Raw genomic sequence first — 27746 nt, 5'->3', positions numbered from 1 at the left:
CTGGGGAGTGGGCACTGTCAGAGGGTCAGTGCTGACGGAGCGGGCACTGTCGGAGGGTCAGTGCCGAGGGAGTGGGCACTATTGGAGGGTCAGCGCTGAGGGAGCAGGCACTGTCGGAGGGTCAGTGCTGAGGGAGCAGGCACTGTCGGAGGGTCAGTGCCGAGGGAGCGGGCACTGTCGGAGGGTCAGTGCGGAGGGAGCGGGCACTGTCGGAGGGTCAGTGCGGAGGGAGTGCATTACTGCTGGGGGTGCTGTCTTTCAGATGAGACATTAAACTTTTGCGCTCTTGTGATGTGGTGTAGGTGTGCGCAAAAAAATCCCACAGCCACTATTGGAGGGAGGAGCAGGGGCGAGTTCTCCCCGGGACCCTGAGGTCAATATTTATCCCTTTAAGTGACCTCACTGAAAACGGCTAACCTCAGTCATTCGCACATTGCTGTGAGTGAGATCTTACTGTGCACACTTAGACTGCGGCGATTCCCTTATTACAACAGGGGGCAGACAGTGGGAAGTGTGCCTGTGCGATGGCCTGAGGTGGATGACAGCTGCATTCCTGTTGGCTGCCCCGCGCCAGTAACTGCCCATGCCCGCTGTACCCTCTCCTGCAGGTGACATGACGTGCCAGTTGGCCAGGCCTTTGCAAATCATCAGCTTCCGGAAGGACGATCACACCTTCAACCTCGACACTCGTGCCTTGGAGAGCATTCTCCTCGGTGACTCGGTCCGTGACCTCAATGTGATGGTTCTGTCAGTGGCTGGGGCCTTCCGTAAGGGAAAATCCTTCTTGTTGGACTTCATGTTGCGGTTCATGTACAAACAGGTAGGGGGTCGCTCTCTTATCAAAACCCCAACCCCCACCCCACCCCACCGTTATGAGCACTCAGCTAAAAAACGGTGCAAGCAATAATGGCTTACTGGAGAAGGCAGAGAGAGGGGGTGTGAGGGAGAGAATCCCCCGGGTTCGGGGCTCAAGGGAGCTGGGAGTCACGGCCCCCAGTGGTCGAGCGCTGGAAACAGGGTTTTTGAAGAAACCCGGATTGGAGGGGGGTGACAGAGATAGGGAGGGGGTGTAGGAGGTTACGGAGATAGGGAGGGGCTGTAGGGGGTGACAGAGATAGGGAGGGGATGTAGTGGCTGGAGGGGGTTACAGAGATAGGGAGGGGGTGGAGGGGGTGACAGAGATAGGGAGGGGGTGTAGGGGCTGGAGGGGGTGACAGAGATAGGGAGGGGGTGTAGGGGCTGGAGGGGGTGACGGAGATAGGGAAGAGGTGTAGGGGCCGGAGGGGGTGACAGAGATAGGGAGGGGGTGACAGAGATAGGAGGGGGCATAGGGGCTGGAGGGGGTGACAGAGATAGGGAGGGGGTGTCGGGGCTGGAGGGGGTGTCGGGGCCGGAGGAGGTGACAGATAGGGAGGGGGTGACAGAGATATGGAGGGGTGACAGAGATAGGGAGGGGGTGTAGGGACTGGAGGGGGTGACAGAGATGGGGAGGGGGTGTAGTGGATGGAGGGGGTGTAGGGGCCGGAGGAGTAGAGGGCAGTGCTGGTCAGCAGGTACACAGTTTCAGAGGGACAGTATGGGATTGAGGACTCTGGAGAAGTTGAGTTTGGGGGTGAGCTTCTAGTTTCAGAAGCTGCCCAGGACTGTGTGGCCGTGGGCCGGGTCACACTGTAACATGCTCATACAGCATCTCTCCATGTTCTGCTTGCAGAAGTTTGGATCTACAGCAAACTGGCTGGGCAGAGATGACAAGCCGCTGACCGGATTCTCATGGAGGGGAGGCTCTGATCCTGACACAAACGGGATCCTGATCTGGACTGAAGTGTTTACTGTGCAGAAGCCGAATGGGAGAAAGGTAGAGTTCCACACTGACATCACCATTTCGGCTGGAGTGAGGTTGGAATGTTTGGGGTACAGAGCCACCTTTCACTGGTTTCTGATCCTGTCATTGCAACATAGCGAATCAATTAAACTATTCCCTCTCACTTCAGAGCCTGATGGTTGTGGCCCACTGTCAGAGGGCCAGTGCTGAGGGAGCGGGCACTGTCGGAGGGTCAGTGCTGAGGGAGCGGGCACTGTCGGAGGGTCAGTGCTGAGGGAGCGGGCACTGTCGGAGGGTCAGTGCTGAGGGAGCGGGCACTGTCGGAGGGTCAGTGCTGAGGGAGCGGACGCTGTCGGAGGGTCAGTGCTGAGGGAGCGGGCACTGTCGGAGGGCCAGTGCTGAGGGAGCGGGCACTGTCGGAGGGTCAGTGCTGAGGGAGCGGACGCTGTCGGAGGGTCAGTGCTGAGGGAGTGGGCGCTGTCGGGGGGGGTCAGTGCTGAGGGAGCGGGCACTGTCGGAGGGTCAGTGCTGAGGGAGTGGGCACTGTCGGAGGGTCAGTGCTGAGGGAGCGGTCATTGCTGAGGGAGTGGGCGCTGTCGGATGGTCAGTGCTGAGGGAGTGCCACACTGTCGGAGGGTCAGTGCTGAGGGAGAGCCGCACTGTCGAAGGGTCAGTGCTGAGGGAGCGGGCGCTGTCGGAGGGTCAGTGCTGAGGGAGTGGGCGCTGTCGGGGGGGGTCAGTGCTGAGGGAGCGGGCACTGTCGGAGGGTCAGTGCTGAGGGAGTGGGCACTGTTGGAGGGTCAGTGCTGAGGGAGAGCCGCACTGTCGGAGGGTCAGTGCTGAGGGAGCGGGCGCTGTCGGAGGGTCAGTGCTGAGGGAGCGGGCGCTGTGGGAGGGTCAGTGCTGAGGGAGCGGTCATTGCTGAGGGAGTGGACGCTGTCGGATGGTCAGTGCTGAGGGAGTGGGCGCTGTCGGGGGGGGTCAGTGCTGAGGGAGCGGACGCTGTCGGAGGGTCAGTGCTGAGGGAGTGGGCGCTGTCGGGGGGGGTCAGTGCTGAAGGAGCGGGCACTGTCGGAGGGTCAGTGCTGAGGGAGTGGGCACTGTCGGAGGGTCAGTGCTGAGGGAGCGGTCATTGCTGAGGGAGTGGGCGCTGTCGGATGGTCAGTGCTGAGGGAGCGGGCGCTGTGGGAGGGTCAGTGCTGAGGGAGCGGTCATTGCTGAGGGAGTGGGCGCTGTCAGATGGTCAGTGCTGAGGGAGTGGGCGCTGTTGGGGGGGGTCAGTGCTGAGGGAGCGGACGCTGTCAGAGGGTCAGTGCTGAGGGAGTGGGCGCTGTCGGGGGGGGTCAGTGCTGAGGGAGCGGGCACTGTCGGAGGGTCAGTGCTGAGGGAGTGGGCACTGTTGGAGGGTCAGTGCTGAGGGAGTGGGCACTGTCGGAGGGTCAGTGCTGAGGGAGCGGGCGCTGTCGGAGGGTCAGTGCTGAGGGAGCGGGCGCTGTGGGAGGGTCAGTGCTGAGGGAGCGGTCATTGCTGAGGGAGTGGACGCTGTCGGATGGTCAGTGCTGAGGGAGTGGGCGCTGTCGGGGGGGGTCAGTGCTGAGGGAGCGGACGCTGTCGGAGGGTCAGTGCTGAGGGAGTGGGCGCTGTCGGGGGGGGTCAGTGCTGAAGGTGCGGGCACTGTCGGAGGGTCAGTGCTGAGGGAGTGGGCACTGTCGGAGGGTCAGTGCTGAGGGAGCGGTCATTGCTGAGGGAGCGGGCGCTGTCGGATGGTCAGTGCTGAGGGAGTGCCACACTGTCGGAGGGTCAGTGCTGAGGGAGAGCCGCACTGTCGGAGGGTCAGTGCTGAGGGAGCGGGCGCTGTCGGAGGGTCAGTGCTGAGGGAGTGGGCGCTGTCGGAGGGTCAGTGCTGAGGGAGCGGGCGCTGTCGGATGGTCAGTGCTGAGGGGGCGGGCACTGTCAGATGGTCAGTGCTGAGGGGGCGGGCACTGTCGGAGGGTCAGTGCTGAGGGAGCGGGCACTGTCGGAGGGTCAGTGCTGAGGGAGCGGGCACTGTCGGAGGGTCAGTGCTGAGGGAACTGTGCTGACGGATATATTGTCTGGGCTGGCTGTGTATCCACTGGAATTCTGCAGAACGAGAGGTGATCCATTTGAAACATCTGAAAGCCTGAGTGGCCTTGACAGTGTGGAAGCTGAAAGGCTAGTTCCCCTCATGGGAAAGACTAAAACTGGGAATGCTGTTTCATAACTGATTCCTCTTCCATATTCTTCAAAACGAAGAGAATTTTTCTTGCAGAGAATCGTGACCCTTTGGAAATCTGTTCCCCAGAGAGTGGTGGTGGCTGGGACTTTGAAAATGTTTGAGACAGAGATGAGAAGGGTTAGAGTTAATAAGGCAGCAGTGGCAATCAGGAGATAGTAGGAGCTGCCGATGCTGGAGAATCTGAGGTAACAAGGTGTGGAGCTGGATGAACACAGCAGGCCAAGCAGCATTGGAGGAGCAGGAAAGCTGTAGTTCCTTCATTTCTGAAGAAGGGTCTAGACCCGAAACGTTAGCTTTCCCGCTTTTCTCAAGCTGCCCGGCCTGCTGTATTCATCCAGCTCTGCACCTTGTTATCTCAGATTCTCCAGCATCGGCAGTCCTCACTATCTCCAATTCTTATCTCAGACCTGTACTGACTGTGTGGTGCTGTGTGTTTGTGACCCATTCCCCCAGAACATAATGCTGGGGTTTCTCGATCACCACTGCAGCCACAAAACCACTGCCTCCACGTGGAGTTGTACTGAATTGCCAGTGACCTTCTCCACCTGCCCTTTCCCACCAGATTGCTGTGGTGCTCATGGACACTCAGGGAGCCTTCGACAGCCAATCGACCGTGAAGGACTGCGCCACCGTCTTCGCCCTTAGCACTATGACGAGCTCTGTCCAGGTAGGGAGGGGTGGATGTGGTTGCCGGGCGAGGTTTAACTATGACACGCTGAGAAACATGTTGTTTTGTCATCATCTGGAGAGTTTCCCTTTCACTTTCGATTCCCTCACTCTGCCCCACATTCCTTCCCTGTTTTGATCCTTTTCCCAGTCTTCAGTCTGAATCAGCGTGCTCAAGGGAACTGCCCTCCTGGTATCTCACGTGCAGGGAGCAGTCAAGTTCACTGCACTGTTTCACTCCACCCCCTCTCGCCACACTTTAATGCAAAAGCTGCCCTTGTGGTTAAATCACTGACTGCCACCCATCAAGCCTGTCCTCCTGGCAAGAGTTCCCGGAGAAATTCCTATAGCCTCGGAAGCTCCCCGCTCCCAGAGAAAAGCCCAGCACCCAGACGGAGGACAGAGGATGCAGTTCACATGAACAGTTTGTGACACCAGCAATTCTGTTTTATACTGTGTCACTCATATAACTCGGCTAATGGACTAATGTAGAACAGGACAAGGCGTTTTGGCCCCATCATTTGGTGCCAGCTGTCTGAAAAATTCGATCCAACTCCTCCCTCCCCACCCCAGCTCTCTGCACAATCTTCCTGTCCCAGTATTTCTCCGACTCCCCGAATCCCCACCCCTTTCGAAAGTTCCGGTTGAATCTGAAAACTCTCTTGCGCCCTCTTCAACACACACAATCACACACACACCACTCATTCACTCTCACACACACACACACACATACACACACAGAAACTCACACAGACACACACACACACACACACAGTCACACACACACACTCACACACTCACTCACACACACACATTCTCCTCATTTCAACCCGTCCCTTGGATTCTTTTCCTGATTCTCTTCAATCCCTGTCCCTCTGGTGACCAACTACTGGGAACAATCTCGCCCTTGCTGAGTTAATGCGACAGGCCCCTTCTGATGCTGAATGCCTCGATTCAATCCCCCCAGTTTCAGCAATTCTAAGAGAGTCAAATTGGAACCAAAACATTAACTCTGTGCCTCTCTCCATGGATGCTCTCAGAGTTTCTCTGCTTCTTTCCTCCGTGTTCTGTGCCCTGAGGATAGCAATCAGCATCCCCAATCTGCAATCGCTGAACTCCTGTATCTTTGGACGTATTCCAGTAAATCTCCCTCCTCTCCCTCTCCACTCTTCCTAAAACTTGGGGCCCAGATTGAACTCAACACCCTTCTGGAGCCTAATCCAGTTTTCATGAGTGAGTTTAACATAACTTCTTTGCTTCGGTCTGTTGTACCTCTGCTAATAAAGTCAAAGGTTCTGTCTCTCTGTTTAACAAGCTTCTGAAGCTGAATTTTTATCGATGCACTCTCGAGAGCAGTCAACCCAGGTGCATCTGCTCTGTCCAGGACTGTAAGAAACTGCAGAGAGTCATGAACACAGCCCAGTCCATTACACAAGCCAACCTTCCATCCACTGACTCTATCTACACTTCCTACCACCTTGGGACGGTCACCAACACTGAAACCTGGCTATAATGTCATCTGCCAAGCAGAAAGTACAAAAGCTTAAACACACAGACCAACAGGTTTAAGAACAGCTTCTTTCCCACTGTTATCAGACTTCTGGATGGACCTCTCAAATTTCAAATCTGATGTTGCTCTCTGTGCACCTTCTCCCCCTGTGGTCTTTGCATGGTATGATCTGCCTGTACTGCATGCAGAACAAAACTTTTCACTGTATCTTGGTACATGTGACAACAATCAACCAAATCAAATCAAAACCTGTCCTGCCACCTTCATAATTTGAGCATAGACACCCCTAGGTCCCTCTGTCCTTCCAAAACTGTTAAAACTGTTCCATTTAGTTGAGTCTTATGTCAAAATCCCGAAACTCCCTAGCTAGAGGCACTGTGGCTATACTTACAGTAAATGGACTGGAGAGATAATGGGAACTGCAGATGCTGGAGAATCCAAGATAACAAAGTGTGGGGCTGGATGAACACAGCAGGCCCAGCAGCATCTCAGGAGCACAAAAGCTGACGTTTCGGGCCTAGACCATTCATTTTTTCTGATCGGTCTAGGCCCGAAACATCAGCTTTTGTGCTCCTGAGATGCTGCTTGGCCTGCTGTGTTCATCCAGCCTCACATTTTATTATCTTGGAATCTCCAGCATCTGCAGTTCCCATTATCTCAGTGTAATTAGCATGGCCAGTCCCTGCACATCTTTGGGCTGTAGGAGGAAACCCATAGAGGGAGAATGTGCAAACTCCACATAGACTCTCACCTGAGGCTGGAATCGAACCTGGGTCCCGGGCACTGTGAGGCAGCAGTGCTAACTGCTGAGCTATCATGCCATTAACATATTATCAAAAAAAGCAGCGATCCCAACAAAGATGGCTTCTCCATCTGCAGCTTCTTGTCTAAAAAGCAACAGCTCACCAATGCTTTCTGCTTCCATTGACCCTCAGTCAATTTTATAGCCCCTTCTCACTTCATCCTATAACCGTTAATTTTGCCAACAACTCTCCTTGCTTTCTTTCAGGTCTACAACTTAACAAACAATATTCAGGAGGATGACTTACAGCATCTTCAGGTCTGTGTAACTGAGGTGAACTGTGCTTTATTCTTTCAAGGGATGTGGGTGTCTCTAAATGCCCTTGCACTGAGAGTTTCGTTCTGCTATTTCAGATAGCATTTAAGACTCAGCTACATTGCTGTGGGTATGGAGTCACATGTAGGCCAGACTAGGTAAGGCCTACAGATTTTCCTTCCCCATAGGACATTAGTGACTCAGATGGATTTCACAACAATCGATGAAAATTTCCGTCAGTGCTGACCCTCTGACAGTGCGGCGCTCCCTCAGCACTGACCCTCCGACAGTGCGGCACTCCCTCAGCACTGACCCTCCGACAGCGCCTGCTCCCTCAGCGCTGACCCTCCGACAGCGCCTGCTCCCTCAGCGCTGACCCTCCGACAGTGGGGCGCTCCCTCAGCACTGACCCTCCGACAGTGCCCACTCCCTCAGCACTGGCCCTCCGACAGTGCCCACTCCCTCAGCACTGACCCTCCGACAGTGCCCACTCCCTCAGCACTGGCCCTCCGACAGTGCCCACTCCCTCAGCACTGACCCTCTGACGGTGCCCGCTCTCTCAGCATTGACCCTCCGACAGTGCCCGCTCCCTCAGCACTGACACTCCGACAGTGCCCGCTCCCTCAGCACTGACCCTCTGACAGTGCGGCGCTCCCTCAGCACTGACCCTCCGACAGTGCGGTGCTCCCTCTGCACTGACCCTCTGACAGCACAGTGCTCCCTCAGTGCTGACCCTCCGACAGTGCAGCGCTCCCTCACCACTGGCCCTCCGACAGTGCCCACTCCCTCAGCACTGACCCTCCAACAGTGCCCGCTCCCTCAACACTGACCCTCCAACAGTGCCTGCTCCCTCAGCGTTGACCCTCCGACAGTGCCCACTTCCTCAGCACTGACCCTCTGACGGTGCCCGCTCTCTCAGCATTGACCCTCCGACAGTGCCCGCTCCCTCAGCACTGACACTCCGACAGTGCCCGCTCCCTCAGCACTGACCCTCTGACAGTGCGGCGCTCCCTCAGCACTGACCCTCCGACAGTGCGGTGCTCCCTCTGCACTGACCCTCTGACAGCACAGTGCTCCCTCAGTGCTGACCCTCCGACAGTGCAGCGCTCCCTCACCACTGGCCCTCCGACAGTGCCCACTCCCTCAGCACTGACCCTCCAACAGTGCCTGCTCCCTCAGCGTTGACCCTCCGACAGTGCCCACTCCCTCAGTGCTGACCCTCTGACAGTGCCCGCTCCCTCAGCACTGACCCTCCAGCAGTGCCTGTTCCCTCAGCACTGACCCTTCGACAGTGCCCACTCCCTCAGCACTGACTCTCCAACAGTGCCCGCTCCCTCAGCACTGACCCTCCAGCAGTGCCTGTTCCCTCAGTGCTGACCCTCCGACAGTGCCCACTCGCTCAGTGCTGACCCTCTGACAGTGCCCGCTCCCTCAGCACTGACCCTCCGACAGTGCCCGCTCCCTCAGCACTGACCCTCCAACAGTGCCTGCTCCCTCAGTGCTGACCCTCCGACAGTGCCCGCTCCCTCAGTGCTGACCCTACTGACAGCGCCCTCTCCCTCAGCACTGACCCTTCGACAGTGCCCACTCCCTCAGCACTGACCCTCCAACAGTGCCCGCTCCCTCAGCACTGACCCTCCAGCAGTGCCTGTTCCCTCAGTGCTGACCCTCCGACAGTGCCCACTCGCTCAGTGCTGACCCTCTGACAGTGCCCGCTCCCTCAGCACTGACCCTCCGACAGTGCCCGCTCCCTCAGCACTGACCCTCCAACAGTGCCTGCTCCCTCAGTGCTGACCCTACTGACAGCACGGCGCTCGCTCAGCACTGACCCTCTGACAGTGCCCACTCCCTCAGTGCTGACCCTCTGACAGTGCGGCGCTCCCCCAGCACTGACCGTCCGACAGTACCCGCTCCCTCAGCACTGACCCTCCGACAGTACCCACTGCCTCAGTACTGACCCTCTGACAGTACCCGCTCCCTCAGCACTGACCCTCTGACAGTGCCCACTCCCTCAGTGCTGACCCTCTGACAGTGCCCACTCCCTCAGTGCTGACCCTCTGACAGTGCGGCGCTCCTGCAGCACTGACCTTCCGACTGTGTGGCACTCTCTCTGTAACAGGATTTTTAGCCGGGATGATGGTCTCTGGAATGCATCTTGAACCGAGAGCTCCAGGAATCTGAGGTGAGAGTGATACCCAATGTGCAAGACAGACTTGTGGTTTGTAACGTACTGGGGAGGTTTCTTCTCAGAAGGATTAGCAGAATTTGACATCGACCATGCTGCTGCTGTTTGCCCGACAGATGCTGTTCACCTCCTTGTCCTTTTCTGTTGCAGCTCTTCACTGAATATGGACGTTTGGCTATGGACGAGATTTCACTCAAACCTTTCCAGGTACAGGAGCACTGTCACAAGGACAGTATCGATCAATAACTCCTCATCAGCTTCCTGAACCTGCTTGTCTCACAGCGACTTGTTAACTTTCAGGGCACCCCATTTCTCACTACATCCAGTTTTCAACCCTGGGTCCTTCCTGTCTAAAGCTGAGTCAATGATGCAATGCCTTGTTAAACAAGGGTTTCCCCTCACTGCCCTTGTGCTGCAGAAAGTGGAGGCGCATGTGTTCCCTCAGTGCCTTCAGTTGAATCCTTCCTTAATTCCTCTGTCCTGTCTGTCTTACAGAGGAACACAGTCAGTGGGTGGTGGGCAGAGAGACAGAAATGGAAGCAGAGGGAGAGAAACCGAGTGGAGGAAACAGGGGAACAACGATAGATGGAGACAGAAGAAAAGAGAGAGAGAAAGATAAACAGAAGGAATCAGAGAGATAGAGAGAGAGAAGGAGCCTGATGGAGAGAGAGGGAGAATGAGTGAGTGGGGAAACAGAGAGACAAACATAGATGGAGACAGAGAGAGACATGGAGGGAATCAGGGAGACAGACAGACAGAGAGAGACAGAGTGGGGGAAAGAGACAGACAAAGATAGATGGAAATGGGCAGAGAGGGGGAGAGAGAGAGGAGACAGATGGAGAGAGAGACAGAGTGGGAGAAAGAGAGAGAAAGCTAGATGGAGACAGAGAGAGAGAGATACACAGAGGGAATCGGAGACAGAGAGAGAGAGATACACAGAGGGAATTGGAGACAGCGAGAGATGGAGCTGGAGAGAGAGAGAGAAAGAGAGAGAGATGGAGAAATAGAGACAGAGTGGGAGAGAGAGACACAGGTGGAGAAAGAGAGATAGAGAGAGAGGGATGGGGAATCATAGAAGAGAAATTGAAGGAGACAGATCAAGAGGCAGACAAAATGAAGATTTACAAGGATGTTGCCGAGACTGGGGGGGTTTGAGCTACAGGGAGGGGCTGAATGGTCTGGGGCTATTTTCCTGGAGTGTCGGAGGCTGAGGGGGGTGATATTATAGAGGTTTATAAAACCATGAGGGGCACGGATAGGGTGAATAGACAAGGTCTTTTCCCCAGGGTGGGGGGAGTCCAAACCTAGAGGGGCATTGGGTTAAGGTGAGAGGGGCAAGATTTAAAAGGGACCTGAGGGGTAACTTTTTCACACAGAGGGTGGTGCGTGTATGGAATGAACTGCCAGAGGAAGTGATTGGGCCTGGTACAGTTACAGCATTTAAAAGGCATCTGGATGGAGACATGAAGAGGAAGGGTTTAGAGGGCCATGGGCCAAATGCAGGCAAATGGGACTGGATTTATTTAGGATTTCTGAGTTAGCATGGATGGGTTGGGGATGACGGGTCTGCTTCCGTGCTATGCAGCTTTATGACTATCACACTGAGCTACAGGTGACACCAACAGTGACTTTAATGCGCTGCTCACCCCATCCTCCATAGACACTGATGTTTCTGGTCCGGGATTGGAGCTTTCCTTACGAGTATCCGTACGGATTGGAAGGAGGCAAAGACTTTCTGGAAAGGCGACTACAGGTAAGGAGCAGTCCCAGTGATCCCACACAGCCCAGTCCTCCTGCTGAGTTGTCCAGTGGAGATACTGAGCAGGGCATTGTGCCAAAAGTGAAGTGACAGGGTTGATGGAGAGAAGCTAATCGCTCCACTGGGTGGCCAACTAAATCATAGGGCAGACCTTTCACATTCACGCTGCACCGTTCAGGGAGTAATGTCTGCTGGTGCTTCCTCTGGGGTTGGGGAACATGGACCTCTCGTCCTGGACAACATTGTCATAGGAGGGAGCGTTGGAAACTTCAGAACTGAGACCGAGAGATTTCTATTGGCTAAAGGGGAGTCGTGGCTGATGGGACCAAGCCTGGCTGATGAAATTTACATATTGTTCAGGTGAACCCCATCACACACGCTCAGGACAGAGACAGCACGGTGTTAGATACAGAGTAAAGCTCCCTCTACACTGTCATCCCCATCAAACACTCCCAGGGACAGGGTCAGCATGGTGTTAGATCCAGAGTAAAGCCTGGGGTTAGATATAGGGTAAAGGTCCCTCTACATGTGATACAGTGGCGCTGGAGACTGCATGAGGATTTGGGGAGAGTGGGTACTGTGGGATCTGTTGGGGGTAGGATGGTATTCTATCCGACCAGTCTCACTGTCCTGTGATTGCCATCTTGCTCCCAGGTCAAACCTCACCAACACGAAGATCTGCAGCTGGTGCGGAAACACATCCAGTCATGTTTCAATCACATCCAGTGCTTCCTAATGCCCCACCCAGGGCTCAAAGTTGCGACCAACCCTGCTTTCGATGGGAAGCTGAGAGGTAGGTGTGGCATTTAAAGGGCAGCTCTGGTACTCGGCCTGATCTGGACATCTTGTGTGAGTAATGTTGTTCCATCTAGTTACCTTTGAGGTGTAGTCACTATTTTATATTCGTCCTAGGGATGTGGGCACCGCAGCATTCATTACCCAGCCCGAACTGCAGCCAGGCCCACTTTTGGTCGGCAGTAACATGGATGAGGAGATAGAAGGCATGGTTAGTAAGTTTGCAGATGATACCAAGATTGGTGGTATAGTGGACAATGAAGAAAGGCATCTAAGATTACAAAGAGATCTTGATCAATTGTGAATGGACTGAAGAGTGGCAGATGGAGTTTAATTTTGGATGAATGCAAGGTATTGCATTTTTGGTAAAACGAACAAGATGAACAGTTGAAAGCAGGGTTTGGGCAGTGCTGTAGAACACAGAGAGACCTAGGGCTTGCAGGACATAATTCTTTGAAGTTTGCGTTACATATAGACAGGGTGTTTAAGAAGGGGTTTGGTATGTTTGCCTTCATTGCTCAGACCTTTGAGTGTAGGATTTCAGATGTTATGTTGAGGTTGTACGGGACATTGGTGAGTCCATGTGCTGTAGGGATACCCACAATGCCATTAGAGAGGGAATTCCAGGATTTTGACCCAGTGACACTGAAGGAACAGCGACATATTTCCAAGTCAGGATGGTGAGTGGCTCGGTGGGGAACTTACGGGGGCTAGTGTTCCTGTATCCTTCAAGATGGAAGTTGTCGTCTGTTTGGAAGGAGCTGTCTGAGATGCTGAGAGTTGGATGAGTGACAGAGTTGGGGAAGGAGGTGCTTTTTTGAGATTTTGTCTAACGTTTTGACCCTTTAGGAATTCCTACTGTCTTACAGGTTGAGTTGTTGAGTGACAGCACAGGCGGTCGGTCACAGCTACAGCGTGCGCGAGCTCCTGACTGTCAGTGTGGTCCTTGGCAAATAAGCCAGCAGCTTGAGGAGCATCAGAACAGATTCACTGTGCTGGAGACCTGGCTGCAGACACAGACACACCATGAAGGGGACAAGTTACATATTGGCACAAATGATATAGCCAGAAATAGGATTGAGGATATAAAAAGTGATTTCAGGGAGTTAGGATGGAAGCTGCAGAGCAGGACGAACAGAGTAGTGTTCTCTGGTTTACTACCGGTGCCACGAGATAGCGAGGTGAGGAACAGGGAGCGGGCGCAGCTGAACACGTGGCTACGCAGCTGGTGTAGGAGGGAGGGCTTCAGATATGTAGATAATTGGGATGCCTTCTGGGGAAGGTGGGACCTGTACAAGAAGGACGGGTTGCATCTGAACTGGAAGGGGACCAATGTCCTGGGTGGAAGGTTTGCTCGAGTAGTTCGAGAGGGTTTAAACTAGTATGGCAGGGGGGTGGGTACCTGAGCTGTATACCGGAGGTGAGAGTTGATGCAGGTGAGGCAGTAGCAAGAGGTAGACCAGGTAGTGGGAAGGATTTTCCTGGGAAGGAACCAAGGGATCGGTTAAAGTGTGTTTGCTTTAATGCAAGGAGTATCAGGAATAAAAGTGATGAACTTAGAGCATGGATCAGTACCTGGTGCTATGATGTTGTGGCCATAACAGAGACATGGGTTTCTCATGGGCAGGAATGGTTGCTGGATGTTCCAGGGTTTAGAACATTTAAAAAGAATAGGGAGGGGGGAAAAGAGGAGGGGGTCTAGCACTAATCAGAGAGGGTATCACAGCTACAGAAGCTTCCATTGTCGAGGAAGATCTGCCTACTGAGTCAGTATGGGTGGAAATTAGGAACAGCAAGGGAGTAGTCACCTCGTTAGGGGTTTACTACAGGCCCCCCAGTAGCAGCAGGGAGATTGAAGAAAGCATAGGTCGACAGATTTTGGAAAAGTGTGGACGCAGTTGGGTTGTTGTAATGGGTGACTTTAACTTTCCTAATATTGATTGGAACCTCCTTCGAGCAGAAGATTTGAATGGAGCTGTTTTTGTAAGGTGTGTTCAGGAGGGTTTCCTAACGCAGTACGTTGACAGGCCGACGAGGGGAGAGGCCATTCTAGACTTGGTGCTCGGAAACGAGCCGGGGCAGGTATCAGATCTTGTGGTGGGAGAGCATTTTGGTGATAGTGACCATAACTGCCTCACATTCTACATAGCTATGGAGAAGGAGAGGATTAGGCAGAATGGGAGGATATTTAATTGGGGAAGAGGAAACTATGATGCGATTAGACATGAGTTAGGAAGCATGGACTGGGAGCAGTTGTTCCATGGTAAGGGAACTATAGACATGTGGAGACTGTTTAAGGAACAGTTGTTGTGAGTGATGAGTAAATATGTCCCTCTGAGACAGGCAAGAAGGGGTAAGATAAAGGAACCTTGGATGACGAGAGCGGTGGAGCTTCTTGCGAAAAGGAAGAAGGTAGCTTACATAAGGTGGAGGAAGCTAGGGTCAAGTTCAGCTAGAGAGGATTACATGCAGGCAAGGAAGGAGCTCAAAAATGGTCTGAGGAGAGCCAGGAGGGGGCACGAGAAAGGCTTGGCAGAAGGAATCCGGGAAAACACAAAGGCATTTTACACTTACGTGAGGAATAAGAGAATGATCAAAGAAAGAGTAGGGCCGATCAGGGATAGCATAGGGAACTTGTGTGCGGAGCCTGAGGAGGTAGGGGAAGCCCTAAATGAGTTTTTTGCTTCTGTCTTTACGAAAGAAACGAACTTTGTAGTGAATGAAACCTTTGAAGAGCAGGTGTGCATTCTGGAATGGATAGAGATAGAGGAAGCTGATGTGCTGAAAATTTTGTCAAACATTAAGATTGACAAGTCGCCAGGCCCGGACCAGATTTGTCCTCGGCTGCTTTGGGAAGCGAGAAATGCAATTGCTTCGCCACTTGCGAAGATCTTTGCATCCTCGCTCTCCACTGGAGTCGTACCTGAGGACTGGAGAGAGGCAAATGTAATTCCTCTCTTCAAGAAAGGAAATAGGGAAATCCCCGGCAATTATAGACCGGTAAGTCTCACGTCTGTCGTCTGCAAGGTGTTAGAAAGGATTCTGAGGGATAAGATTTATGACCATCTGGAAGAGCATGGCTTGATCAAATACAGTCAACACGGCTTTGTGAGGGGTAGGTCATGCCTTACAAACCTTATCGAGTTTTTTGAGGATGTGACTAGAAAAGTTGATGAGGGTCGAGCTGTGGATGTGGTGTATATGGACTTCAGTAAGGCATTTGATAAGGTTCCCCATGGTAGGCTCATTCAGAAGGTCAGGAGGAATGGGATACAGGGGAACTTAGCTGCTTGGATACAGAATTGGCTGGCCAACAGAAGACAGCGAGTGGTAGTAGAAGGAAAATATTCTGCCTGGAAGTCAGTGTTGAGTGGGGTTCCACAGGGCTCTGTCCTTGGGCCTCTACTGTTTGTAATTTTTATTAATGACTTGGATGAGGGGATTGAAGGATGGGTCAGCAAGTTTGCAGACGACACAAAGGTCGGAGGTGTCGTTGACAGTGTAGAGGGCTGTTGTAGGCTGCAGCGGGACATTGACAGGATGCAGAGATGGGCTGAGAGGTGGCAGATGGAGTTCAACCTGGATAAATGCGAGGTGATGCATTTTGGAAGGTCGAATTTGAAAGCTGAGTACAGGATTAAGGATAGGATTCTTGGCAGCGTGGAGGAACAGAGGGATCTTGGTGTGCAGATACATAGATCCCTTAAAATGGCCACCCAAGTGGACAGGGTTGTTAAGAAAGCATATGGTGTTTTGGCTTTCATTAACAGGGGGATTGAGTTTAAGAGTCGTGAGATCTTGTTGCAGCTCTATAAAACTTTGGTTAGACCGCACTTGGAATACTGCGTCCAGTTCTGGGCGCCCTATTATAGGAAAGATGTGGATGCTTTGGAGAGGGTTCAGAGGAGGTTTACCAGGATGCTGCCTGGACTGGAGGGCTTATCTTATGAAGAGAGGTTGACTGAGCTCGGTCTCTTTTCATTGGAGAAAAGGAGGAGGAGAGGGGACCTAATTGAGGTATACAAGATAATGAGAGGCATAGATAGAGTTGATAGCCAGAGACTATTTCCCAGGGCAGAAATGGCTAGCACAAGGGGTCATAGTTTTAAGCTGGTTGGTGGAAAGTATAGAGGGGATGTCAGAGGCAGGTTCTTTACGCAGAGAGTTGTGAGAGCATGGAATGCGTTGCCAGCAGCAGTTGTGGAAGCAAGGTCATTGGGGTCATTTAAGAGACTGCTGGACATGCATATGGTCACAGAAATTTGAGGGTGCATACATGAGGATCAATGGTCGGCACAACATCGTGGGCTGAAGGGCCTGTTCTGTGCTGTGCTGTTCTATGTTCTATGTTCTAAGTTACCCCGAATGTTTTATACCTGCAGGCAGTCACTTTCTTTAGGATTAACCTTCTGCTTTACACAGTTGCAAGGGCCTGAGGTGTGGGGCTGTACCTGAGGTATGTAAGAGGGCCCAGAGGGCAGGAGGTACAAGAGCCTCAGCTCACGCTGTTGTTGCAACTGGTTTAATGTTCTTTCAGCTTGATCAGTCCCTGGGCAAAATCCACCATTTAGAGCCATAGAGCATAGAACACAGAACAGTACAGCACAGTACAGGCCCTTCGGCCCATGATGTTGTGCTGAACTTTTACCTGAAACCTAAGGTCTAACTACCCTCTGCCCCTACGTAATACTACCATCCATATGCCTATCTAATAGCCGCTTAAATGCCCCTAATGAGGCCGACTCCACCACCCTCTCCGGCAATGCATTCCATGCCCTGACCACTCCCTGAGAAAAGAACCTACCTCTGTCGTCTCCCCTATATCTACCTTCACTCACTTTAAAACTATGCCCCCTCGTAATAGCTACCTCCACCCAAGGAAAAAGTCTCTGGCTAGAGAGACTCTGAAAGAGATATACAACGTGGAAACAGACCCTTCAGTCCAGCTTGTCCGTGCCGACCCGATATCCTAAATCAATCCAGTCCCATTTGCCAGCATTTGGCCCATATCCCTCTAACCCCTTCCTATCCATGTCCCCATCCAGATGCCTTTTAAATGCTGTAACTGTACCAGCCCCCATCACTTCCTCTGGCAGCTCATTCTATACACACACCACCCTCTGTGTGAAAAAGTTACCCTCAGGTCCCTTTTAAATCTTTCCCCTCTCACCTTAACCCTATGCCCTTCTAGTTTTAGACTCCCCCCACCCTGGGGAAAAGACCTTGTCTATTCACCCTATCCGTGCCCCTCATGGTTTTATAAACCTCTATAAGGTCCCCCCCTCAACCCCCGACGCTCCAGGGAAAATAGCCCCAGACCATTCAGCCCCTCCCTGTAGCTCAAACCCTCCAACATCCTCTTAAATCTTTTCTGAACCCTTTCGAGTTTCACAACATCCTTCCTACAGCAGGGAGACCGGGATTGAATGCAGTTTTCCAGAAGTGGCCCTAACCAATGTCCTGTACAGCTGCAACATGACCCTCCGAACTCCCTATACCCAACGCACTGACCAATAAGGGGAAGCATCCCAAACACCTTCCCCCCCCCCGCCCTGTCTACCTGCAACTCCACTTTCAGGGAGCTATGCACCTGCTTCCCGAGGTCTCTCTGTTCAGTAACACTCCCCAGGGCCTTACCCTTAACTGGATAAGTCCTGCCCTGATGTGCCTTTCCAAAGTGTAGCACCTCACATTTATCTGAATTAAACTCCATCTGCCCCTCCTCGGCCCATCTGATCGAGGTCCTGTTGTATCTGAGGTAACCTCATTGAAACCCTTTGGTTCTGTTTCTTTTTAACTAGCGTGCGGGCTTCTAGCAATCAGAATGAGTCTTTCACTTACAATGCCATCTTTGACTGTAATCTTCACAGCACACGAGTGCTCCAACCCAAGCGATTCAAAGCATATACCTCAGCCCCCGGCACACACAAGCAGCTCAGTTCAACAACAACACCTTCTTCCCCTAGCACCTGCAGGCCAGGGTTGAACTGAATTTTAATCCCTGTTTTTGTGACACAAAACATGTCTCGAACCAGGCTCCTGTTTTATCTCCCATCGTGTTGACAGTTTGATATAACTCATGTGATTTCAGTTCAGTTTGCAATGCATTTCTGTCCTTTTAGGTCCATCTCTTTGATGCTCCCTTGACACCTGTCAGATGTGACATTCCAGGGGCTCTGTCTCTCTACTGAACTTGCACCTTCTTTGACTTTTCTTTATTCACTCGTGTGATGAGGGTGCCGCTGACTGGGCTGGTATTTATTGCCCATTTCCCCAATTTCCCAGTCAGCCCCATTGCTGTGGGTCTGGAGTCATGTGTAGACCAGATCAGGCCAGACCAGGTAGCGATGGCAGAGTTCCTTCCCCGAAGGACATTAGTGAACCAGATGTTTTGGTTTGACAATCAACAATGGATTCATTGTCATCATTAGGTTCTTAACTCCAGATTATTTTAAAAATTGAATTCAAATTTCACCATCTGCCGTGGCAGGATTTGAACCTGAGCCCCCCGGAACATTCCTAGTTTCTCAGGATTAATAGCCCATCGATAATACCACTAGGCCATGGCCTCCCCTTTTGGCTGCACTAGACCTCTTTTAAAAACATAACTTGGAATTAAAGCCTGATATATCCATCAATAATCTAGCATGATGATCTGTGATCATCACACCCTCTTACTCTCTGTCTTTCACATGTTTCTGACTAACCCCCAGCCCACTCTCCCTCTGTCTCTCTCGCTATCTGACTACCCCTCCATCTGTATCTCACACTCTTTCTCCCACCTTGTCTCTTTCTGCCTGTATCTCACACTGTCTCCCTGGGTCCCTCTTTATCTGGCTCCCTCACTCTGTCTGTGTCTCACTGTCTCCCTCTGTCTTTCTCTCTATGTCTCACTCTTTCTCCATCTCTTTCAATCTGACTCCCTTTCCATCTGTATCACTCTCTGTCTCTCCTTGTCTCTGTCTCTGTCTCTCTCTATGACTGTCTTTCCATCTGTATCTCTCCCTCTGTTTATCTGACTCACTTTGTGCTTGTATGCCACATTCTCTCACTCTGTCTCCATCTGACTCTTTCTATGTCTCTAGCTTTCTCCCTGCTGACTGCTGTCCTCTTCAGACACTCCAGGGGATTGCCAATCTTATGTAAGCCTCTACCTCCACCTTACCTGACCAGCTTGATTACTGAGAATGTTTCTTCATCTCTTTTCCCACTGTGAGCCCCACTCCCACTGGTCGTGCTAAATTCCGACGTCCTCTCTCTCTCTCTCTCGACAGATATCGACCATGACTTCAAGACTCACCTGGAGACTCTGGTCCACACTCTACTCAGTCCTGAGAAACTGGTGGAAAAAGAGATCGGAGGCTCCAAGGTCACCTGCAGGAACCTGTTGGAATATTTCAAGGTGGCAGCCCCTGCGTAGACACCTCTCCCCAACTGCTCCCTGACGTTCTCACATGGCAGGCTCAGTGCCTGGGGTGAGGGAAAACAGAAACAGCTAACCCCCACCCCAGCCGCCTCGCTTTTCCATGCTTTTCACTGAACATTACACAGTACAGGCTGGAGAAGGGGACACAGATTGGGGGGGAGTGGGGTTTAGGGGCTGGAAGGGGTAACACAGATAGGGCGGGTATAGGGGCTGGAGAGGGTGACAGAGATAGGGAGGGGGTGCAGGGACCGGAGGGGGTAACACAGATAGGGAGGGGACAGGGCCTGGAGGGGGTGACAGAGATAGGGAGGGGGTGTAGGGACTGGAGGGGGTAACACAGATAGGGAGGGGACAGGGCCTGGAGGGGGTGACAGAGATAGGGAGGGGGTGACAGAGGCTGGAGGGGGTGACAGAGATAGGGAGGGGGTGACAGAGGCTGGAGGGGGTGACAGAGATAGGGAGGGGGTGTAGGGGGCTGGAGGGGGTGACAGAGATAGGGAGGGGGTGTAGGGGGATGGAGGGGGTGACAGAGATAGGGAGGGGTATTGGGACTGGACGAAGTTACAGTGATACATAAGGAGATGAGGAGGGATCGTTAGTTTGAAATGCAGACCCTGTGGCCTGGGAGTTAGTGTGAGACAGTGAAGAGAGAGATTGGTGTTTGAAAGGGATATGGAATGGTTTAGCTGAGTTTGGGATGAGGACAACAGTTGGGAGTAGGCCAGGAGGGAGATGGAACAGTGGAGTCTGGAGCTCCCCTGCACTCTGTGAGTTGAGACTGTGGGCTGCTCTTGGGTGAGGTTCTAGCCTCACTCTGTGTCTACTCTCATATCTGACACATGTCCCCACCCTTACCTGTTTTATCCCTTTATTTTGTGATTCAGGTTTATATTAAAGTTTTCCAAGGAGAGGACCTCCCGCATCCCAAATCTATCCTGGAGGTAAGAGCAAGTGTTCATTGTAGCATGATGTGGTCATTCCCATGAACAGGGACTCCTGGGAGTGTGGGCGGTAGGTAGCTGTTGCTGTTATGAAATGGCTGATATGTGTCCATTCCAATTCCAATTAGATTTCTGTCCAAGAAGCTCGGCACAGTGGCTCAGTGGTTAGCACTGCTGCCTCACAGTGTTTGGTTCCACCTCGGGCAACTGTCTGAGTGGGAGTTTGCACATTCTCCCCATGACTGTGTGGGGTTCCCTCTGGGTGCTCCAGTTTCCTCCCACAGTCCAAAGATGTGCAGGTTAGGGTGGACTGGCCATGGGAGATGCAGGGTTATGGGGATTGGGTGTGGGAGGTGGTTGGGATTCTTTTCGGAGGGGTGGCGTAGCCCCGATGGGCAGAATGGCCTTCTCCTACACCACAGGGGACTCTATGGTTCAATGATGATAATGAGTGAGAGTAGTGAGCTCAGGAGGACGTGGGGTTCCTTAGGCCGAATGTTTCAGGGAAACATGTTTCCTCATTTTGGAACGTCTCTGTTGAAAGCTCAAGGTCTTCCCAGGTATCCACAGCCCTAAGGCACTTCCACCATTCCCCCTGACTGGATCGAGACCCCTCTGTACTGCCTGGCTGTTCAACTGTGCGAGGCATTGCAACCATCCTGCCATTGCCTGGCATTCTGCATGATATGCCAGCTTTCTGTGGATGATGGTTGAGGAATAAGGTTCATACTCCTCTCCCATGTGACAGATCCCCTTCCTCTTCCCCCTCCCACTCTCCCTCAACACCTCTCCCTTTCCTCCCTCTCCCTCTACGTCTTCCTCGCTGTCTTCCTCCACCCCTTCTCTCTCTATCCTTTCCTCTCCCACCATCCCTTCTCTCCTCCTCCACCCTTACCTCTTCTCCATTCCCTCTCTTTTCCCTCATCATCCACCTCTGTCTCCCAAATGACCCCTTTCCTCTCACTGCGTCTACCTCCTCCCTCTTCCCGCTTACACCATCTCCTCCATCCTCTCCTCCATTCTACCAGCCCCTCTTCCCTCCTCTGCCATCTTATTTTACCCCCTTCTCAATACCCCTACACCTTTCCCCTCTCTCTCCAATCCCACCTCCTACCTCCCTCTCTCCACCCCATCCCCTTCCCTCTCTCTCTTTCTGTTCCTATCTCCTTCCCTCTCTCTCAGTCCCTATCCCCTTTCCTCTCTCTGTCTGTCCCTATCCACTTTCCCCTCTCTCTCTCTCTCTCTCTGTCCCTAACCCCTTCCCTCTCTCTCTGTCCCCCCCACCTCTTCCCTCGCTCACCATCCCCACCTCTCCCCCCACTCTCTCTGTCTCTCCACCCCACACCTTCCCTCACTCTCTCTCCATCCCCACCCCCAGTCCTTCCCCCGCCCCTCTCTCTCCACCCCCACCATCTCCAGTCTCACTCTACCCTTTCCCTACCCCATTCCTATCCTCCTGGCTTCCCTCTTCTCTCCTCTGTAAACCTTCAACCTTCCCGCCCAACTGCCCCCACAACCCCTCCTGCCTCCAGGTCCAAAACTCTCCCCTCGGATCCCCTCACCGACCCTCTTGTCTCTGTCTCCCTTCCCTCTGCATCTCTGCTCCACCTCCATCTCTCGCCCCTCTCCACTTCCCTGGGGGAGTCAGGGGAGGAGGATTCTCTCTCTCTCTCACTTCTCCCACTCCCCAACCCCTCAGTTGCCCACACAGTCTGGGCTGTAGACCTCCTTATCCACCCTCCCTCTGCTGCGTGGCTCTTGGTGGTACTGTCTCCACCTGATGTGGCCGTCAGGAAACAGCAGGGAGATGGTTCGTGTTGTGGGGCGGTGGCAGGGTGGGGGGGCGGGTGGTGTAGCTCAGGGTCTGGGATATTGAACCCACAGTCAGAGCGGCCACTCTGCTCGGTTTGACCGGCCTTTATGCTAAAGTAACAATCCCCTCTTGTCTCCAACAGGCAACAGCTGAAGCCAACAACCTAGCTGTGATTGCGTTGGCCAAAAACTATTACCAGCAAGCCATGGACGGGGTAGGGAGAGCTTTTCAGTACCTTACCCAGAGCGTGTTTGACCCCAGTCTCCCCCTCACCCAATCCATCAACAGAAAGACCGATTCAAAACACTGCGTCTTTCAGGCTCCCATCCCATTTCACTTCCCTGCCACCCCACACTGTCTTCAGAAAGGTTCGATGTCTTTGCAGGTCTTTCTTTGCACTGGAAACATGGTAACAGGCCGTCCTGCCCGTGACTCATACCCCAACCTCCTGCCATCTCCCCGCCATCCTTTATCGCTCGTGTTCACCCAGCTTCTCGTTTCAACGTTTTGAAAGCATTCCCCACGATCGCTGCCCAGGGGGGTGAGTTCCACACTCTGCCCGCTCCCCGGATGAAGAAGTTCCTCCTCGATCCTGGATTGGGTTCATTTAGCAACTACCTTACTGCTTGCCCATGCTCTGACTCAAGTTCTGATCCTGTTAAACAGCTTCAAGGGACAAAATGGCCTGCTGTTCCTGGGCTACAGGTTCAGGGAGGGGGGCTGAATGGCCTCCTCCTGTTCCTGTGTGACAGGCTGGAGGAGGGGGGCTGAATGGCCACCTCCTGTTCCTGTGTGACAGGCTGGAGGAGGGGGTGCTGAATGGCCTCCTCCTGTTCCTGTGTGACAGGCTGGAGGAGGGGGGCTGAATGGCCTCCTCCTGTTCCTGTGGTCTGAACTCTGTTCCCTTGCCTTTCAGCTGTGCGGAGGAGATAAGGCCTACGTGCAGCCCAGCAAGATCCGGGAGAGGCACCGAGTGTACCGCGAGGCGGCCGTTGAGAAGTTCCGAGCGACGAAGAAGATGGGCAGGCAAGCCCTGATCATGCAGCATGAGGACCAGCTGGTGAGGAACATCGAGGAGATGCTGGACAGTTACCTCAAGTTCAACCAGAGCAAGAACTTCTTCAGCCTCGTCCGCACGCCCAGTACCATGCTGCTGCTGATAATCAGCATGCACGTCATCTCTGGCTTCCTGAGCCTGCTCGGACTTAGCTTTCTTTCTGTCATCTGCAACTTTGTCATTGGCATATGCTCGCTCACCCTCATGACCTGGTCCTACATCAAGTACACAGGGCAGAGCCCGCTCCTGGGAGAGATCATCGACACAATCAGCGATAAGATCCTCAGCGGGGTGAGTGAAAGCTGTGTGTCTCCCATCGCTATTGCACCCCCCCGCAACTGGCTGTCACCTTCAGGGAGACTAGAGGTATCTGGTGACCAGCAGTTCCTGAACTGGGATGGTAAGGGTGGATCCCGCCCTCATCCAGATCCCTTGGAGTGGGAGGGCAAGGCTGGTCTTCAATCCATTTTGCAGCCCCCCCCCCCCCCACCCCACCATGATTCGCTACTCTATTTGACGGATTCAACTTCCACTTGGAACGGGTGGGAATCTCGGCTGGTCTCCACCCTTCAGGAACATTTGGAGGGTTGGTGTGGACCTGATGGGCCGAATGGCCTGCTTCCACACTGTAGGGATTCTGTGATACACTGCACCCACTGCCCCTCATTAGAGGTGAGAGGATTGTAATCCCTGGTGGGGAGGGGAATGGAGATTGAGGAGAGATGGTGACGGGTTTAGATAAAGATGGTCAAACTGTTCCCATTTGCTGGTTTCTCAAGAAGGGTCTAGGCCCAAAATGTCAGCCTTCCCCCTCCTCTGATGCTGCTTGGCCTGTATTCATCCAGCTCTACACCTTGTTATAGAACATAGAACATAGAACAGTACAGCACAGAACAGGCCCTTCAGCCCACGATGTTGTGCCGACCATTGATCCTCATGTATGCACCCTCAAATTTCTGTGACCATATGCATGTCCAGCAGTCTCTTAAATGACCCCAATGACATTGCTTCCACAACCGCTGCTGGCAACGCATTCCATGCTCTCACAACTCTTGTTATTCTTTAAAAATCCTGGAAGGAGGGGTACAAGGCAGTCTATTTAAACATCTAACTCTGATTGTGGCATATTTCAGAACATATAAATGTAGAAGCTGAAGGTGGCCACTCAGCCCATAAAATCTGTTGTACCTACTTACGAGATCTTATCTAGTCTGATAACCCTCAGCTCAGAATTAATGCCTTTTCCCTATAATCCTTGATTGCCTCAATCAAAAATTTGTCTTAGTGTTGAATGTAATTTACAGTCTCCAACGTTCTCCTTCATCATACAGCAAAAATAGTCAAATTGCCTTCCCTTCTATAACTTCCTGATCTATCCAGCTACTTTTCTCTCAAACCCAAACAAATTATGGACAATTGTTGTTGAAAGAGTCCTCCCCAGTTGCTCAGATACTGATAACTGTCTGATGGCGGCTTCTGTGTTCCATAATAACTGCACAACTGTGACACCAGTAAATTAGATGCATAGATGCACCACAAAAGGCATCCCATTCACTGGTGGAGCGAGGCAGTGTTTCCCACGGTGGGGATTAGGACCCTGACTGGGTTCAGGGTACAGATCACTGAGGTAGCATTGGGAGCTCCGAACTGAGTCCCCCCACCTCTAACACTCTACCCTCCCAAACTAGTGTACCAATCCCTCCGGGACACCTTCACCCATTCCACAACCACCAAGACTACCCCACCTCTCCACGGTACCTTGCCATGTAACTGCAGAAGATGCAACACCTGGCCCTTCACCTCCTCCCTGCTCACCATCCCAAGGCTTTAAACTTCCAGGTGAAGCAGCATTTTACCTGTCCCTCCTCCAATCTGGTGTATTGCATTCACTGCATCCAATGTGGCCTACTCGCATTGGAGAAACCAAACGCAGACTAAGTGATGACTTGGCAGAACACCTCTGGTCCGTGCACAAGCATGACCCCTGACCTTCCCGTAGCTGGTCATTTTAACACAGCATCCTGCTCATGTACCCACTTGCCTGTCCTTGGCGTGCTGTCATGCTCCAGTGGATCTCAGAAAAAACTGGACGATCAACATCTCACCTTCAGCCTTCTGGACTTAATATTGAGTTCAACGCCTTTAAATTGTGAACCACTTCTTCCCTTTTAGCTTGTTGTCCTCCCACCCCCCTATCCCAGTGGTACTGTCTGTTCTTTCCACTTCAGGCAGGAGACACACCACTGTTCGGTCATTCTCACTTTCCGATCTGTACTGTCAACATCAGCCCCCCACACTCACTACCCCCCCACTCCCCCCCCCCAAACTATAGTATAAATGCTGCCCCCTCCACACTTCATGTCAGTGCTGATGAAGAGTCTTCTAGATTCAAAATATAAGCTTGCGCTCTCTCTACGGTTGCTGCCTGACCCGCTGTGAACTCAAGCATTTGCTTTCGGTACAGATCCCAGCATCTGTGGTAACGTGCTCCTGTCCCACTCTCTCAGTTCTCACTGAGGGGTCCCAACAATTCTCAAGGTTCAGTTTGCAGTGACAGTGGGAAAGTCTGGTGTAGAGGGGCTGTGGATTGAAGGCAAGGCCAGCACACTTGTGTGTGTTTGCATGTGTGTGTGTGTGTGTGTGTGTGTGTGTGTGTGTGTCTGTGTGTGCTTGTGTCACAGTGACACGTGAACACACCCCTTTCTCCAAATCCTGTGTTTGTGTGTGTGTCTGTGCTTGTGCTTGTGTGTGTGTGCTTGTGTGCGTGTGTGTCTGTGTGAATGTGTGTCTGTGTGCTTGTGTGTGTGTGTCTGTGTGAATGTGTGTGTGTATGTGCTTGTGTTTGTGTGTGTGTGAATGTGTGTGTGTATGTCTGTTTGTGCTTGTGTTTGTGTGTGTGTGTGTCTGTGTGCGTGTGTGTGTGTGTCTGTGAATGTGTGTGTGTGTGTTTGTGTGTGTGTGTGTGTGCTTGTGTTTGTGTGTGTCTGCTCGTGCTTGTGTGTGTGTCTGTGCTTGTGCTTGTGTGTGTGTGAATGTGTGTGTGTGTGTCTGTTTGTGCTTGTGCTTGTGTTTGTGTGTGTGTCTGTGTGCGTGTGTGTGTGTGTCTGTGAATGTGTGTGTGTGTGTGTATGTGTGTGTTTGTGTGTGTGCTTGTGTTTGTGTGTGTGTGCGCTTGTGTTTGTGTGTGTGTGCTTGTGTTTGTGTGTGTGTCTGTTTGTGCTTGTGTTTGTGTGTGTGTGCTTGTGTTTGTGTGTGTGTCTGTTTGTGCTTGTGTTTGTGTGTGTGTGTGTGCGTGTAAATGTGTGCGTGCGTGTGTGTGTGTCATGGGGGCGCGGTGGGAAGTGTGAGTTGAGGAGTTTGTACCCTAGTCCTATTGAACTTTGTGCCTTTAAGAGGCTGCGGGTGGAGGCAGTGAGTAATTTCGAAAGTAGGTCAGACAAACATCCGAGGGGGAAAAGACTTGCGTGGGCTACATGAGGTACAGACCGGGACTGAAGGGTTGGCTCTCCTGAGAGCTAGCCTGGGCTGGGTGTAGGCCAAGCAGCCTCCTTCCCATGGCAATGTGACTAACTCCCAGTGCCGATGGGCCACTTCTGGGTGTTGGGTGGGAAGTGGAGTCTTGGGGATACAGCTTTTGAGGGGGGTCAGTGAGATTGTTCCAATAGAAAGACCAGGGGTCAGAACAGTACAGCACAGGAACAGGCACTTTGTCCCACAGGGTTATGCGGAACTTGATGCCAGCAGCTGGGAGGCAGCCCTTCCCCACCACCTGGGTCCAATGTCCACGCATTTGAGTCCCGTTCGGAGACTTTTTGGGAGCTTGCTGTGCGTTAAATGGTAGCATAGCCCCTATGGTACAACTGGAACGGGTGTGGGGGGTGGGGAAAGCCACTTTGTGCCTCCGTCCCAGGTGGCGAAAGACATTTCTGAAATGCGGGCCCCACCTTCGGATCGTCGAGATGCAAACACGGTTTTAGCTAACGAGGGCTGTGTCTTGATTTGGCAGGTCACGTACATGATATTGACTCGGTTCGGGAACTCCGAGCAGGCGACCCTGATCACCGGCCTGGTGCAAGCCGCAAGGAACCAGTGATGGTTTTACTCTGGCACAGGCTCAGGGGCAAGCTCCCTCCCTCCTGACCAACGTGCCAAAGCACCTTCTGACAAAGCTCGCTCTCTTCACTGTCTGTCACAAAGCAGGAACTTGGGGCCGAGAGCTTCGTCCTCCTCCTGATCTGAGCACAAAAGACTTTGAGAGGTGGTGCCAAAAGGAGGCTAATGCAAGGTCAGAGCCCACTGGAGAACAGACACTGGAAAGTCGGGTGGGAGGGGTGGCTCATTGCTTAGTCACAAAGTCAGGGTGGGAGAGGCATCAGGGGTTTGCTGTGGTTTGTGGCTCTCTCAGCCTCGCCTCCCTTCCACACCCCTACTGCTCTGTCACCCTCCTCTGGCCCTCCA

General features: G+C 52.8%; 1 protein-coding gene across 1 annotated transcript; it reads left to right on the top strand.

The window, feature by feature from the left end:
* Window positions 1–613: 613 nt before the first annotated feature.
* LOC125449287 (atlastin-3-like) lies at window positions 614–27428 on the top strand. The gene is made up of 12 exons (XM_059641486.1): window positions 614–820; window positions 1712–1855; window positions 4642–4746; window positions 7265–7315; window positions 9648–9704; window positions 11158–11250; window positions 11911–12049; window positions 19326–19453; window positions 20362–20418; window positions 22374–22445; window positions 23148–23688; window positions 27295–27428. Exons 1-12 carry the CDS (start codon window positions 614–616, stop codon window positions 27426–27428), a joined length of 1728 nt encoding a protein of 575 aa, XP_059497469.1.
* Window positions 27429–27746: the final 318 nt, after the last annotated feature.

Source organism: Stegostoma tigrinum, chromosome 42 (assembly GCF_030684315.1).
Source record: "Stegostoma tigrinum isolate sSteTig4 chromosome 42, sSteTig4.hap1, whole genome shotgun sequence".
Taxonomy (NCBI): Eukaryota; Metazoa; Chordata; class Chondrichthyes; order Orectolobiformes; family Stegostomatidae; genus Stegostoma; species Stegostoma tigrinum.
Note: the sequence above shows the minus strand (reverse complement) of the source record. Positions and strands in the feature narration are given on the sequence as shown.

Coding starts and splice junctions, on each gene's coding strand:
- LOC125449287 (XM_059641486.1), top strand. CDS start 614: ATGACGTGCCAGTTGGCCAGGCCTTTGCAAATCATCAGCTTCCGGAAG. Junction 4,747..7,264: donor CTATGACGAGCTCTGTCCAG/GTAGGGAGGGGT, acceptor GCTTTCTTTCAG/GTCTACAACTTAACAAACAA. Junction 7,316..9,647: donor ATGACTTACAGCATCTTCAG/GTCTGTGTAACT, acceptor TTTCTGTTGCAG/CTCTTCACTGAATATGGACG.